Genomic DNA, 16,910 nt, shown 5'->3' with positions numbered 1-16,910 from the left:
TGCTTTGCTTTGTTTTGCCTTTTTTTCCTTTACAGAGTGGTAGACAAGAGTTTGGAGCTGGAGTTGGCTCTCATACCCAAGTCTGTCTGCTTTTAAGATTTTTGTATCTTTGAAACTGCTAGGGTAAGATGAACTGAAGTGTAAGATGGGCCATTTTTTATAAGACGGTCATAATAGCACATGTTTTCAATGTTAGCATGAAATATTTGTTTTTCTTGTCATCCCTTCTAAAAAGGCATTCTCTCACTGCACAGAGATTACCATTAAAGATTAGACTGTAAAACACATCTGCAAAATGAGTCCATCTTTCCTTGGTTACATTTTACTCAAGCCCTATAAAATATTAACCACTTCATAATCATGCTTCTCTGATTATAGATTCAAAAGGATTAAAAGTGGATGGCACTGTATTTAATATATATATATATATATATATATATATATACTTTAAACAAGAATGCCACATTCTGATATAAAGTTACAAATAATTAAACTTTAAATAAGAGACAAAAATTCACATTTTAAAATTTTTATACACTAAATAACCTAAAATTAATAATAATAGAAACTAAAGTATATTTCTTAGATACCACTCTCTTCTTAATATTATGGGCAGGCAACTCCAGCCATCTAACTGTGATGTATTTATGTAGTATTCCATATGTATAAAGATAAATTTGTGTCCATTTACTCACTGAATTGCCTTCATGGAGGCTAATGTTCAGAATGGAAAATATTTACTTAAACATGAGTAAATAATATGTTACTTTATTTTAAAATAAGCACAGGACTAATACATTAGACTTTTTAAAGTCTGTGATGAAATGAAATATTTTATTACCATAAAATATTGTTATTTTAAATGGTAAAGTATTGCTTCTTTGCTTTTTACCTGAAATCAAAGGTAAATAATGAAGCAGACATATTTGAGTTCTTTTAAAAAGAACTTTTCTAAACTTATTAAAAAAACTGCATCTGAATCTACATTGAATAATTACTTCTGAAAACCACTTAAATTATCAAATAATAACAAATTTGCATGTGGTTTATAAACTAACGAGGTTTTGTACTCTGATTTTCTAATGTTAAGTTTCTAAGACTTTTTGCACATTGGTATTTTAATTGTCACATGGCACCATCACAGGTAAGGCTAGTCTCCTGTCATAAGTGGCATAGCAATATAATTGGCCTCTGCTCTTCCAAACACTGTCTGTCGCTTGTTTGCTGAAGCAGTGTGTCAATCTTTGGCTTAAATTCTAATAGGCAGTGATCCCGTTCTTCCACTGTGACAAAGCATGTCTGACTACTGATCAAATTGTCTGTATTCGTTTCACCTTTCCCCCACTCTCTGTTAGGTTCTGAGCTCATGCCCAAAGCACTCTCCACCAGGATAGTGGGAGGCATTTGGTGGTTTTTCACACTTATCATCATTTCTTCGTATACCGCTAACCTAGCCGCCTTTCTGACCGTGGAACGCATGGAGTCGCCTATCGACTCTGCAGACGATTTAGCTAAGCAAACCAAGATAGAGTATGGAGCAGTAGAGGACGGCGCAACCATGACGTTTTTCAAGGTAAGCCTTACTTGCCACTGAAACCTAACCACAGAAACACAAATGCTTCCTCTTATTTATAAATGAAAGGATGTAATTATACTATTATTTATATGAAATAAATAACATAGTTTAAGAGACAGATAGTTGTACAGCTAAATATTTGCCCATCATGTCTAAACTTATCAACACTTGAAACAGTGAGAAGTACAAATTTTCTGATACGGTTTATTGCATATTTTAAAAGATTAATAATGCTTTTCAGTGACATTTGTAATATTTTACAAAGAAGTTTTCTAAATCTTTTAAAAGAATTTTAATTTTTGTTGCTGTAACAAATGTGATGTCTTAAATTTTATGCTAATTACATTTTGCTGGGTTTTTAGAAACACGGTTGACTTGTATCCTAATTGTTATTCCAGCCATATTAATTCTCTACAATTTCTATTACTTAGCCTATAGGTTATTTTGATTTTTTTAAAAATATAATAATTAGATACAAATGTAAATCTTATTTCCTACTCATTTTTTTTCTTACCATACCGGCAGATAAGTATTAAGTTTGTGTCTTACCCTGATTATGAGAAGGATGCCCACTGATATGGTTAAGTGAGTTGTTAGTGCTATTGGGAGGGGCTTATAAAAGGTTCTAAACATTCCTTTCTGATTTGCTATGTTAACATTTTCTGTCATGAGTGGGTTTGGCTTTATTAGACACATTTTCTCTCTGCTGTGTTACCATGTTTTAATTTAGTTTTTTTTTTCCCCCTCTCTCTCAATGTATTAAATAACTGATATTATTCATTGGTGCTTTGAAAGTTCTGGATCAATTAATTTACATTGGTTTCTTTAGTCATTCAATAAGCAATGTTAGTTAAATGCTCTGTTATTCTGTAGAGCAATTTTGGGTTTTGTTTTGTTTTGTTTATTGCTTTTACGTTTTTACAGTCCAGTCATTACCCGCCTCCTGGTCCACCTCATGAACACCTTATTTTTTAGAGAGTCTGTCACTGAAACTGGAGCTCCAGTTTTAACTAGGCTGGCTAGTTGGTGAAGCCCTAGGACCCATCTGTCTCCACCTACCTGCATGACGCAGGTAACAGAGGTGTGCCATTGCGTGCAACTTTTATGTTCGTGCTGGGGATCCAAGTTCAGGCCCCACTGCACTGAGCCGTCTTCCCCAGCAATCAAAGACATTTTTAAAAAATGTTAACAAATGCAAAGGTAACGATATCATATTTACCTGTCACTGAAATGTATAAACTTATTACACCTGCAACCATCAACTGAGGGATTATGTGTGGGATTTGGAAGTTAATTATACAAACAGAAGGCCATGGTAGTGCATGCCTGAAATCCCAGCCATTCTGGAGACAGAAGTAAGAGAATATTTCCTTGGGATATGCCCGGCATCAAAATGGTGACACTCTGAATGCAGGAGATCACCGAGTTGTGGGATTGTGTCCACCCCAGTCTGGCCAATTGCCTCTCTCAAAAAAGTCTAGCTGAGGTTGGACATTAGAAGGAGTCAGTGACATCCTAGGAGAAAGAGCAGAGGACCACTACCATTTTAGTTATTATTCAAAGACATAATGATGTGATATGAGGCACTTGTAATACAGTAAAGCATATTCATAAATACAACAGTCTCTTGTGAGGACTGTCATATCTTTTTCTAATTTATTTCAGCAGAAATTTATAAAAGCTGTGCATGTGACTTCAAAAATGCTGTCTTAAATTATAATTTTATTTAAACATCTCTACCTAAAAATGGAAAAAAAGACTAAAAATAAAATGGATAGTGAGTGCATTTCCCAATTGATGGTAAAGAGAATTCTTCCCAAAGATAGTGGTTTTTAATAAATTTTACCTTTGGGTGAAAAAGTGACATCTTTTATGAAAATTGAATAACAGCAGATTCCAAATCATATGCTTAATCAAGGATAGAATACTATGGAATACTTGCATGCAACAGTGTTTCCCATACAAGCATTTGGTTCAGTTGAAATGAGGTATATTATAATACCTAAAGGAAGAGTCAGTTCTTATTATCTGTATATTTGTCTAATCGATTTCACAGTGATGTACTGAGGAACAGCCTGTGCCACATTTCTGTGGGCAGTGTAATTATGTTGTGTTCCTAACATAGAGTAACTTGTAGTCTTCTTTATTTTCTCCTCATCTTTTAATTCCTGCTTTTTCATCAGAAAATATCACCACAAATAGGGAATTTCCACTTAGGTATTTAGTGCCCTTTATCCTTGCTTTGTAATTTATCAAGTATGTGTTTTATAGATTGGAAAATTTTGAAAGTACTGTCACAAGTCTTCATGATTCATTCATGTGCAACCAAAGTTAATATAAAGTATAAAATTTTATTTGAAAGATTGTTCCACATCATTAGATTCTTTTGTCAAACATGCTTCAAGAGCCTAACAGAGCCAGAGATAGCCCTACTCATTGTCTGGAACATTATGGATTCACAATAATATCATTATGACTTAAACCATAGCATGCTAAGAATGAATTTTTCTAGGCAGAGGCAGGCTGATTTCTGAGTTCAAAGCCAGCCTGGTCTACAAAGTGAGTTCCAGGACAGTCAGGGCTATACAGAAAAACCCTGTCTCGAAACCCCACCCAACCAAAAAAAGAATGAATTTTTGTTGAAAAATTATTATAAAATTGTACTAGCCTTGAAGAGTAGAATTCTAAAGAAAATTAAATTTCCAAATACTAATTACATTTCATTTACTTAGCTACATATCATTTTATATTTTTAACTTTTCACAAAACTTATTTGCAAGTTTAAATATTGGATTTATACATTATGTTTAATTAAAAATTGTTTAATTACTCAAATTTATTAATCATATATCACTTAAACATTTAATTCAGTATGGCAGTTTTTTGATACATCAAGTACAATTGATCAATTTTCTAATTTTATGGAGTTATTACCAAGTATTTTATTATAAAATCATTCTTTAATTTGAAATATTTTCTTACAAACATCAGTTGGAGAAGTGGCTAAATATATGTAGTCAATATCAAGTACTTAGTAGTCAGTGAAATGTAGTGAATCTTAATTATTCCTGTGCACAAGAAACTCCTGGAGCTGAGTTTAATTATACAGATCAAGTGCCCAACATAATGATTTGACACAAGAAGTGACTTATTTCTCTGTCCTAAGGACTTGGGATTTTAATTTATTTATTTTTATTTTGAAAACACTTTTGTTTCAAAGCCCTGATTCATTATCTACAAAGCTCATATTGAACAACACAAAACTATTCAAAAACATGATTCTCTTTGTCTCCTTATATTGTTTTCCTTGTTTAACCTTACTCCCTTTCATGGCTATCTCTTCAATTCTTTGTTGTTTCTTACCTCTTTTGTTTTCTACTGTGGCATGTCTGTCTAGTTCCACTCTGCCTTGCCACTTACTTTGCTGCCTATACTTTCATCTTTTACTTGTCGGACTTTCACAAAAGGATGTCTCTCCTACATGCAGAAATTGACATAAAGCAACTTTTCTATTTCCAACAATACAGAAATCCTTTAGAGCTAAAACTTCTGTAATGTATATCAGTAGCAATAACAACCATACAGGAATTAATTATAAAGCTAACAATTAATTGCTTTATGTTGCTAACTGTATCACATGCTTAATTCTTAATGTTAAAATCAGAAGAAAAAAATAGCTTAGAGGAGCCATGAAGATTTTATTTTAGATATTTTTAAATGCTTTAAATATTCTAATTTCAATTTCATGTTTTGGCTTCTTAAACTCTATTAATATACTAGTATAGTATGCTTGTCTAAAAACCTAGCAACAGGAGCAAAGACCTCTCAACCCACTGATGACCAACTAGGCCATCCTCTGCTACATATATAGCTAGAGCCACAATTTCCACCATGTGTTTTCTTTTTTTTTTAATTTTTATTTATTTTTTAAAAGTAAACACATTAATTCCAGTTTGTGGTGGTTGAATACTTCTCTGCTTAGAACTTTCCTTAGAGCATAAAACAACCTTAAGGACTTTCTTTCTCCCAAGATCAATCATATGTTAATAGCTTTTCAGCTAGGGGTAGAACTTAGTTTCACCAACCCTCCTGAATGCTAGAATTAGAAGGCTTTTTTTTTGGTTGTTGTTGGTGGTGGTGATGGTGGTGGTGGTGGTGTGTGTGTATGTGTGTGTGTGTGTGTGTGTTAGTATTTGAAATGTAAGTGAAGAAAATGTCTAATAAAAAATTGAAAAGAAAGAAAGAAAGAAAGAAAGAAAGAAAGAAAGAAAGAAAGAAAGAAAGAAAGAAAGAAAGAAAGAAAGAAAGAAAGAAAGAGTCTAAGAGCCAAGGTTGGTGGATGACTTCAAAGAAACAGTGTTCACAGACACAGGGTAGATGTACATGTGAAATCAATGATTATCACAACATATACCAGACCTGCAGAAGCTCAAACCACATGTGTGGTTAATTGGTGGTATAGCTCCAAGCTCGGGGGTACTGGTTAGTTCATATTGATGTTCCTCCTATGGGGCTTCAGACCCCTTCATCTCCTTGGGTGTTTCTCTGACTCCTTCATTGGGGACCTTGTGCTCCATCCAATGGATGACTTTGAGCATCCACTTCTGTATTTGCCAGGCACTGGCAGAGCTTCGCAGGAGAGAGGTCCTTGGTCCTGAGAAAGCTCTATGCCCCAGTATAGGGGAATGCCAAGACCAGGAATGGGAGTGGGTAGGTTGGAGAGCAGGGGGAGGAGGGAGAGGAGAAGGGATTTTCGGAGGGGAAACTCGGAAAGGGGATAACATTTGAAATGTAAATAAAGAAAATATCTAATAAAAATAATCTTAAGGAAAAACAAACAAACAAAACAAAACAAACAAACAAACAACAACAACAACAACAAAAACCAATGAGCAGCAGAGACTTCAGAGTGGCCCATGATCTTTTGTCCCTCTACAAACAACCAGGAACTGTGGGATAGTTACATATAGTATTATTTTTACTTTTTAAAAATTAAGATTTTGGATATGACAATAATATATTATTCTAAGAAGTATTGATTTTTAAGGAATTTCAATCATATTATTCCTAATTTAACACCTACTGCTGTCTGATTGTGCTGAAATGCTCAGTTTCAGAGACCTGTTTTAAAATACTGTAGTTTTGTTAGATCAAACAAGAAGAGATACTTTAAGACTTCTAGCTACGAAGGCAAGTTTTTGGTGCTGTGGAGACATAAACAGTGTTGGGGTTCTACAGCGGAGATTAATTCCATATACAAAGGCAATGTTGCTTTTGTTCATTGAGCTCCTATGTATATTGGCTAAAGAAGAGTGTTCCCATTCTTTCCTTCCACTTCATTGAATGGCACACACTTTCTCTCATAGCAATGGTAGCAATTCCATGATCATGGTCTATAACTGTGGAGTATCACCAAATATACCCCTATCGGTACTTAGATAATGAAGAAGGTAAGGGTTTGAGGATGTTATCCAAAATCATCAATATTAAATTGAACCTTTCTTAAAAGATGAAAATTTGTATAGTAAAATTAAAACTGTACACCAGAGCTAAATATTATGCAAACAGTTACTAAGCAACAGTTCATTCTTTTCTCTATCAGTATAAAGAATAAGAGAATAAATATATAAATATGTTAGAGGATCAGAAAATTAGCCATTTGTTATCTAGCCTCTTTGGAAAGGTACATTATTTTTCAAAAGGATTTCTTGGTTTTCACAGAGCTGTTTGAAAATAACCTTGTTTATTTCAAATCAATGACTTGGGATTACAAACTTCACAGACTTGTTAAATTCAGCCTTTCTCAATTTCTGACCTAGCCACATTTACTACTATAATATGTGCATCTGACAATGATGATATCAAAAGATACCTGTGCTCTCGGCATATTTAAAAGACAAAATTTGTCATGGAGTTTTCTTTAAAATATAGTACAATTATGTTTCAAATAATTGTTTCTAGTAGAAGGTAGTGCAAGAGCCTATAATTGTAGAATCAGAGAGACTGAGTTGAGTTCCTGATTCACTAATTGCTATACTTCTTTGTAACTCTTGCAGGCACAGTTGGAATGACAAACAGGTCATTTCTAATTATGTAAATTTTAACTATTGAATACAACTTTATTAAGCAAAGATGTCATAACAAACACTTTGTAGCAGTCTCAGAGACATTATATACACTCATTACTTGGTTATAAGAAGAATTTAAAATTTAGAATTTAGAATGAACTTGTATATGACTCAACATTCCATTTCATAGATACTTTAAGTTTGGCCTTTCTGAAATTTCTGACTTTGCCACATTTACTAATAAAGTATGTCAAGTAGCATATTTTTATTCATGGCCAACAATTAAATAATGTGTATGTGTGGTTAAAAGTATTAGATGGTATTTACCTCACATAGTCCTTCACTATTCTAATTTCTAGTGTATAAATAAGGACAAATTATATAAGTGAAACAAAAAAATCTGTAGATGACTTTCTTAGACTGTTCTAAATATCTAGATTAGTGTACTCTGAAATCATGCTTCATCAAGGTATAACTTGGAGATCTTTGGGGAGTTTTCTCTAAAGCTCTGATAAAGAGAAATGTTAATTGATTTAATGTAAAAACTTTCATATTATTTAGTAATGGAGTAATTATTGTGATGCCTGTAGCTATTAGTATCTCTATGTATCTTATGTTCTAAATAGGACATAGATTTTTAATTATAAGAGATTATATTTTCATTCAAAAATATTTACTGACCATCCTCTCTTGTCAGGAATTTATGTATTCAATATAAGGAGATGTCATACACCTCCATGTACTCACCAAAATCTGCCCCTTCTATCTGCTATGAATCAACTTTATTGCTGCTTTTCCAGTAAAAACCAAGTCATTTCTGAACCATCTTTCACAGTTATAACTTAATGCTCAGTTTCCCAGTTTTGTCTATTTGCTACATTGTTACTTAAGTGACTTCAAGTTCTTTAAAATGGTCATGGACCATGTGCTTTAACATAAGAAGTTATCATCTTGTCAGGTTTACAAAGCACAGTGAAATCTGGCTTTTTTATTTAATACTTTCTATATATTCTTCTCATACTAGTTAAACACTCAATTTTATATTTCTACAATGTCCAAAGAACTGTTTTTCCATAGTCCTGCCTTAGCAATCCTGTTTAACTGTAATCTTCTTATTTCCAAGCCCTATTTATTCTTCCTTTGTTTTAGAGAAGTTTTCCTTAGCTTTAGACTAGAAGTTGCTCTTCCTCCCTTCCTCTCCTTCTCTTCCTCCTCATTTTTTGCTTCTTCTTCTCTTCTCCTCCTCCTCTGTCCTCCTTCTCCCTTGTCTTCTTCTCCTACTTCTTCTCCTCATCCTCTTCTTTTCTTCCTCTTTCCTTTCCCCATCTTCCTCCTTCCCTTTCCTCATTCTCATCTTCTTCTTTTCCTCTTCCTCCTCCTTGGGCTTACCCAATATTTTCATTCTAATGTTCAATAAATTATCTATCAAAATACATTGTCTGGGTTTTCTCTTTTTGCCAATTTACTGCTTAGACACAGTAGTGGAGTAGGAGCATAATGACTCCTGTCAGTTACCCTGTGTTGCAGTGAAAGTCATCAGTACTCTGTCAACATTTGTTTTATACTAGTTATTTTTGCAATAATATTATTTTAAAACAATTAAAATCCCTTAGTTACTCTTAATGTGTTTTATTTAGCATATAAGTGAGGAAGATACCTAGCAACTTTTCCTATAATGTTAAAGGAATTCATTTCTTTTACAAAAGGATGACACTTGCTTTAAAAACACAATTACTGAGAATATTTTAACATTATCTTATTTTCATTTTTAATTTACTTTTAGTGCTATGTATCTAACAAGAACCTTATACATGCTATAATATAGGTCTTTGACTAAAAATTATTTTAGTCTTTAAATGTATTTGTCTTAGGATCTTAAGGAGAAACCTTCAGTTCTTCCTAAGATGTCCTCTGTATTTCTTTACCACAGACATTACTTCTTTGGTTCAGATAGTCTGTGTCTGGGGATATACTTTTTGTTTGTTATTTTTGTGTCTTAAATAACCATGGTTAACTTAATCTTTAACTTTGAAAATCTGAGGCCACATTGAGAAAAATTGTAAAATTTCCATTGGGTAGAGATACCAAAGATTAGAATATTTTTTCTTAATCAAACTTTCACATATTTTCTTATTGCATCAGCTGTATTCTCCTTGCAGGTTATTCATTTCTTTTTTAATGTCTTATCTCTTCTGGTTCCATTTTTCTCAATGTTATTATGTATTTCAATATTTTATCTATTTTATTATAAGTAGTTACAGCTAACTCTCAGTGCTTTAAACATTTTAATATTTCTGTTTGTCTATATATTTACTAGACTCAAAATACTATTGTTATATTTTCTATCTGCCAACATATATATTCTTTGAAAATATATCTGTAGGCTGGGGAATTGGTTCAGTAAGTAAGAGCACTTAATCTACAAGTAGAAGACCATAAGTTCAATCCCCAGCACCCCATAGATTCAGCTCATAAATCCCAGCAATGGGGGGGGGGGATTGAGCAAATACCAAATATTAACTGGCCAGTGTGCATAGAGAAAGTGGTGAGTTCAAAATCTGTAAGAGAGTGTGTCTCAAGGAAATAAAGCAGAAAGTAAAAGAGAGGAACATTTGTAGTAGTGCTCTGCCTTCTACATTCCCATGGGTGAATACACACACACACACACACTCACACACACTGAGAGAGAACAAGACAATATAAAATATTTCCCTTGTTTGCATAGACTTCAGTAGTGTTTATCCTCCTCCAATGAATTCTTTCTTTTGTTATTTGCACCTACTTTAGTAATTTGTACGGTTATTAATGAGTGAAATGAAATGAATATAGCCACTGATGAAAAACTTATGACAAATAGTTGAATTAAATGCATTTTAAAATATATTTTTGTCATTTAATATTTTCTTTTTTGCTCTTCTGTATGTAAGCGGATATTTTTTAATCCAAATGGCTAGAATCCTACAGCATTTATATTTTGAAAGTCAATTTATTTGAAACTGTGCATAGACAACTTAAGAGTTCAAGCTGGTTGAAAACTTTTCTGGCACAAAACATGGTAACTTTTCATATCTACCAAGAGTAGTCTTTCTTTCCCTTCTCTTTCATTCTCTTTCCCCCTATTCTTCTTCCTTTTCTTCCTTCCCCCATTTCTTCTTTAGGAAAACTTGAATTATATTATAAATTCCTACTTATAAATCTTCACAAATAAGAACTTATCATCAGGATTCTTTTTTAAAAGAAGAAAACTGAAATATTAGTAGCTTGCATATTAATAGGCTAAGTCATTGACAATGAAACTACAGGCTTATGCAGTACAGTAACAGTAGTAACAATGGTATCCTGTTATAATCACCATCACTTATGATATTTTGGCTAATCTCAACTATTGTTCTGCATCCTTTGTGGTGCTGGCATATACCATTTGCCCCCTACATACCTACATTTTATCTTAATTTTAAAACATTGTTTATTACTATATTTACTTGTTTCTGCTTCTGTGCAAATGCTTATGTGTGTTTAAAGTTGTTCACACTCCCTGTTTACATGTAGAGGAGGTTTGATAAATGACTTGGTAAGAATTAGGTTCTCTCCTTTCATCTTGTGATTCCCAGTGATCTAACTCAGCTCTTTACTCAAATTGGGTTTTTAAACATTTAATTTGTGCCAGTTGGGTGTATAGAGCCATCACATGTCCTTTGTCATTTGGTATCTGTACTCATAAATTCAGTGATCTCCTCAAATTACATCACACTGAGGGTTTGAAACATGAGTAGCTTGCATATTTCTGCTGCAAATATTTAAGTGCTCAAGGGATATTTGTAAGTAACTTTTATTCATCTGATCTAATTGTTATCTCAGAGGCTTACTTCTAAATAAGCTCACCCTTTGTAGTTATTTCTAAACTCTGCATGGCTGGTTCAACTCAGTTGTTCTGACTCAAACTCCACTCCAAGCTGACTGATCAATCCGGCCTCTCTCAACTTCTCAATTAACTGCTCTGCTTGGCATGAAACTAACTCTGACAATTGGTTGTAATTTGCTGACTCCTTATTTTCTGGCTTCAACTTCCTCTGCTGACCTGTGCTAAAGTTCATGAACTCATAAATAACCCCCAACTCATTCAAGCACTCTGCATAAAACTGACTGATTCTCTCTCCCTGCACTGCTCTTAAATAGCTTCTCTTTGCTGTGCTTCTCTTTCTGTGAGAGCTGTGTGTCATAATCTCTGACTCATTCTGTCAAATCTTTCTGTAAATTGTTACTTTGTCTACCTTTCAGTTAAATATCACTTTCAAATATGGCTGCTTTCTTCTACAAACTAACCTTACCTATATTATTTAGGATTAAAAGTCTATATTCCAGCCAAAGCAGCCATTATGCTGGATTAAAATTTCTCTACAGATATCATTTAATAATGTGTAAAGAAACACAAGTAAATTTTGACTTGAGAGATAAATATAAAATGGTTTTAGCTGACAACGTGTGTTTAGTTAATAGTTAGATTTATATAAAAAAATACTCCAGTCATAATTATTTAGTATTTTCGAATAAGAATGCTACCTTTATTTATCTTATCACAAGACCTGTGATAGTAGTACAAAACCAGAATATTTACTGTAATAGTATTATAAAAACAGTTATATTTACTGTAAAAGGCTCAATTTTTATGTATTAGCACTTGAATAGAAAATAAGTCATGTTTTCTTATATGCACATAGTTGTTATGATTATTCTCGTTCTCAATAATTTCTGCCATTGTGCAGGAAGTATTATTCAACAGTAGAATTATTAGAAACTCTTTATGGCACTTCAGTAAGTACAGAGATGATTTCTTTCAGCAAATGACATCGAATCACATGAGACTAGCCTTATTGATTGAGATGCTTTAGCCTGTGGAGTTCTTTGTTTCAGATCATTGTCAAGCATTACCAGCTATTTTAAGATGAGTTATTAAATTCTCTTTTTTATCAGTACACAAGGCAAGAGCAAATTCATCACATAAGTGATACTGTGTGTTTCCCTCAAAATCTCCATGGATTTGAGGTATATTAGGTGATGTCCAAAGGACTTGGAGGAAGGGACTGAAAGGTAAATATGAACTAGATACAGTGTACACTTATAGATTTATCAAAGAATACAATTTTGAAATAAAAGATCATGCCGTTTGCAAGAAAATGGAAGGAATTCAGTTATTAAAATTAAAGAGGTGGCATTAATTCACATGTAGATTTATCATGAGTTAGAATTTGAAGGAGAGCTGGGCGTGGTGGCGCACGCCTTTAATCCCAGCACTCCAGAGGCAGAGGCAGGCGGATTTCTGAGTTCNAAAAAAAAAAAAAAAAAAAAAAAAAGAATTTGAAGGAGAGAATTCAGATGCAGAATTGTGCAGTCTTCTCCCCATGCTTGTTGCCCAGCACTGAGGTTAAAAGAACTACTTCAACACCTTTATCCTTTGTAGGAAAAATAAGAACAATTTAACTGATGGGTCAATTACCACAGTCCTAACTTGTGCTTCTTTTCCTTTACTTGAGAATGTCTTAGTATCTCTTTTCAAATATAAACAATTTGTATGTCAGACATTAAATTTTCTTCCAACGTAGTCACATGAAAACCTAACATATTCTGGCTTCCAAAACTGAAAATTATTTGACAATGTTTTGAAAGTGATAAATTCATAAGTAATTAAATATTTTGAATTTCTATAACTGTTATTTTTATTTTCACATACTTAAATAAATAAAACAATTTAAATATTTTATATGTTTGAGCACTGATGCATTGGAGCAGTTGTGTTAACTTATTTATCAGTACCATAATGGCAGTATTGATATGTGGTTTTCATTTTCAACAAAAAATACCTAATTGAAGATTTTTGTAGTCATATGCATTCTCTGACCCTAGAAGATTATTATTTCTTTGTTCATTGTACAGAAATATTGGTTATAGGCAATGAATTAAAGGTAACATTAAGACACAATGCGTTAATAAAAATAGTTTGATAGGTTTAAACCAATGTTGCAGTCTTATTTACTGTCTACTATAATTTTTATTTAAATTAGTTCTCCCTGAAATCATATTAAAACTAATTCTTTACTATGTATTCTGTTGTATTTCCATAAAAAAGGAATTATTTTTACCCAAGAAGAATGTCTCCATTACTCTTTTCTTCTCTAACACACAACTTATTGTATATGAGCCTGAACCTATGTTTATTACAGGGATTTACCACGTTCCCATTACAAGAAATAAAATGGTGCCTTTGAGTAAATCTGCTTCATCAGACACCAGTTTAGCATGCCAAGTTAAAGCCATCAATGGGGAAGCAGCAGATGTGAAGGCTACTTGGCATCAAAGCATATGAGTCAAAGAGTTTCCTATGGGAAAGAAAGTGCTTCATTACACTTTATCTATAGTGAGAACATTGGTTCTATCAAGCTGTCTGGAAATTAGAATATGATGGGTTTTATTGCACTGGCTCTGCCAGGGAGAATGCAATAGTTAAAAAGAAAGCCATAATGCCATTTTGGGAATTATAAGAAGTGATTTGAGTGTTAGTGTATTTAAACTTGGAAGAGCAGCAACTTTTATCTTAGAAAGTAGCTTCTCTAAAATATCAGGAGGACAGAAGTTTAATCCCTTTCTCATTGTTACATTTACAATGTGTACTAATGCAGCTTTGGGACACTTTAATTAAAGAAAAAAGTTATGTGTTCGACTGAAGTGTAAAATCTGCTAAGCAGTCTTTTAATTGGCTTGGAAGGCAAGTGCCTGAAGTGGCTGCAATTGTGCCTTACAGTATGGGTCGCTCCCAGCCTGGCACTCCCTCTCCCATTCCTACTGTTTGTCAAGTTGGGAAGGACAGCATAAATCAGGTGTCACACCTCATTAATCTTAGGGGCAAAGGCCCCACATGGACTGAGAAAATTCTAAAGACAGTCAATAAAATTACTTTAAACTGGAACATCAAGTGCTGGATAATGTATAATAGTCGCCAATGTGAGAGTTTACTGCCAGTGAAGAGCATTTTGAAAGAAATACAAACATGACATATTTTTGGAAATGAGATAAATTTATATAACTATTATCCAAAAATGCCTTGGAATTTAAAAAAAACTATAATGTTTATTTCTTATATAAAAATAGGTAAAATGTAAATTCCTCATGTTATAAAAATTTGCAAATAAAAACATAGAGTTTTGAAAAATTAAAAAAAATTAACCTCAATTCAGTATGAATATATTGTATTTACTACCACTGTCCTTGGTCACTATGATTTCTCTTTTACTTTATTCCTTAGTTTCTTTGTTTATGTCTGTTTCCCTCCCTCCCTCCCTCCCTCCTTCCCTCCCTTCCTTTCTTTCTTTTTCTTTTCTGTTTTCTTTTTTCTTTGTTTTTCTTCCTTTAGGAATGAGTCCAACAGAATATTTTAAAATATAGCATTCTTATTGGCAGTCCATTAATTATCTGATGAATCTTGAAATTATCCTTAATTCATAATCTCCTAGATAGTCAGTACTCTTTGTTTTGGAGGCATTTTTTTTTTTTTTTGGTTTCTACAGGAGAAATCTGTGCTTTTTTAATATTTACACATATTGAAAATAACTTTCACATTTGCCAACTGAATTTTTATGAATAAAACATGCATGTTTACAGGCATGTATCTATTACTAACATTAATATTACTTTGCTCTGACTTAGGAAAGGGTGATATAAGGCTCAAAACACTAATTAAGACTTTCCTTTTTTACTCATAAAGTGAAAGTAGAGTACATATTTTACCCCTGCTGTCATCTTCAATGCTTAGTTTTTTACTTTAAAACAATGAAGTATGGTTTGGGTCTTGAGAGGGGCAGGATTTCAAGTCATGTCCCCTTTTGATGCTCACTGATAACACCTTTTAGACATATTCACAAGGAGAAAATAGAGACAAATCATTACCTGTCCCCTTGTTTTCATATGCTTCATTCAAATCCCAGATTAGACTGATCTCAGTTTAGACTAAAATGATAATGCTTTAAAAATAAAAGATAAATATTAAAATAAAACTTCAAGTTAAATATTAAAATTAAAATGACAAATACTTTGTTTATGAACATGTCAGATTATAAAATAATCTAAAACTTTCTTTATTCTCTGATATCAGTAGCTGAGCTTGTACTTATTGCTGTTGGTTTAACACATAGTTGTGGACCTGATATATTCAGAGAAATTCTTAGTTAACATCATAAATAACAAAATATTAAATGACTGAATTTTCAGAATAAACCTTGGTCCATGTTTGTGAGTTTGTGTGGCCTGTATGACTAAGACATGCCATCTTAATGGAACATAAATATAGATGATGTATTATTCAGCTCTTACACCAAGACCCATATTAAATCTATTTTAGAGGATGAGGAGTTAAAGGCTGGCAATAAATTATTCTTTATCTCCTCCTGACAGTATTTGAATAATGCATCTGATTATTATTGGCCTGGGGCATATACTTCAGCACTAGTAGAGTTCACTGAAAATATTTGACATCTCTAAATGTAGGTGTTTCATTTATTAAATGTTGTAATTATAGCTGATTAGAAGCTACACAATAAATTAGTTTGCTTTCTAGATCCCTAGGCTATTTTCAGAACTCTGTAAGATTTTGCTTCATTTTAAGTTATTATAGAACAATCATACAAAACCAAAGAGTAGAATACAGCATTGATAGATATAAATAGTTTGAGTCAATGTGATTGTCTAGTATAAATACATACATAGATTAGATGTTGGGTAAAATGCTACATTTCAGCTCATTCATGATATATTTAACTTAGCTTCTGTAGTGTGTGTGTGTGTGTGTGTGTGTGTGTGTGTGTGTGTATGTATGTATGTAATTAATGGCCTTGTCAATTACTTATATATGCACTAAATACATAACAATTTTACAGTATGTACTTACTGATTATCTTACTAAATTCTACAGTAGGTTAAATATTTGTACTCATAATGTACAGTTGTGCTACTAGAAATGCAATCAATTTATCTTGGCATCTAACACACTGTTAGATTATTATTTCATTAATAGTTTGTACTCAGATGTAGATAACTAATGTACATTGTGTTTGTTCTTTAACATAGTAGAAATAAAAATAGAAGAATCATTTTTTCTATTGTAGATAGATAAATACATAGCCTCTTTTTGATTGACTTGTTATAGAGACATTTAGATGTGATTTCAAACTGGACATAAATAGAGAAGGTTACTGTAAAGTGCCTGTTTAGACACATGG

General features: G+C 32.7%; 1 protein-coding gene across 6 annotated transcripts in view; it reads left to right on the top strand.

Moving 5' to 3' along the window:
- Grik2 (glutamate ionotropic receptor kainate type subunit 2) overlaps positions 1–16,910 on the top strand; it is a 740,066-nt gene that overhangs the window by 603,415 nt on the left and 119,741 nt on the right. For all 6 annotated transcript variants that reach the window (XM_021204375.2, XM_021204374.2, XM_029542109.1 and 3 more), the window contains one exon: positions 1,356–1,573. In XM_021204375.2, coding sequence (XP_021060034.1) covers positions 1,356–1,573 — 218 coding nt within the window. The remainder of the gene's footprint in view (positions 1–1,355; positions 1,574–16,910) is intronic.

This window comes from Mus pahari, chromosome 9, assembly GCF_900095145.1.
Source record: "Mus pahari chromosome 9, PAHARI_EIJ_v1.1, whole genome shotgun sequence".
NCBI classification, from domain to species: domain Eukaryota; kingdom Metazoa; phylum Chordata; class Mammalia; order Rodentia; family Muridae; genus Mus; species Mus pahari.
This window is presented reverse-complemented; position numbering and strand designations above follow the sequence as displayed.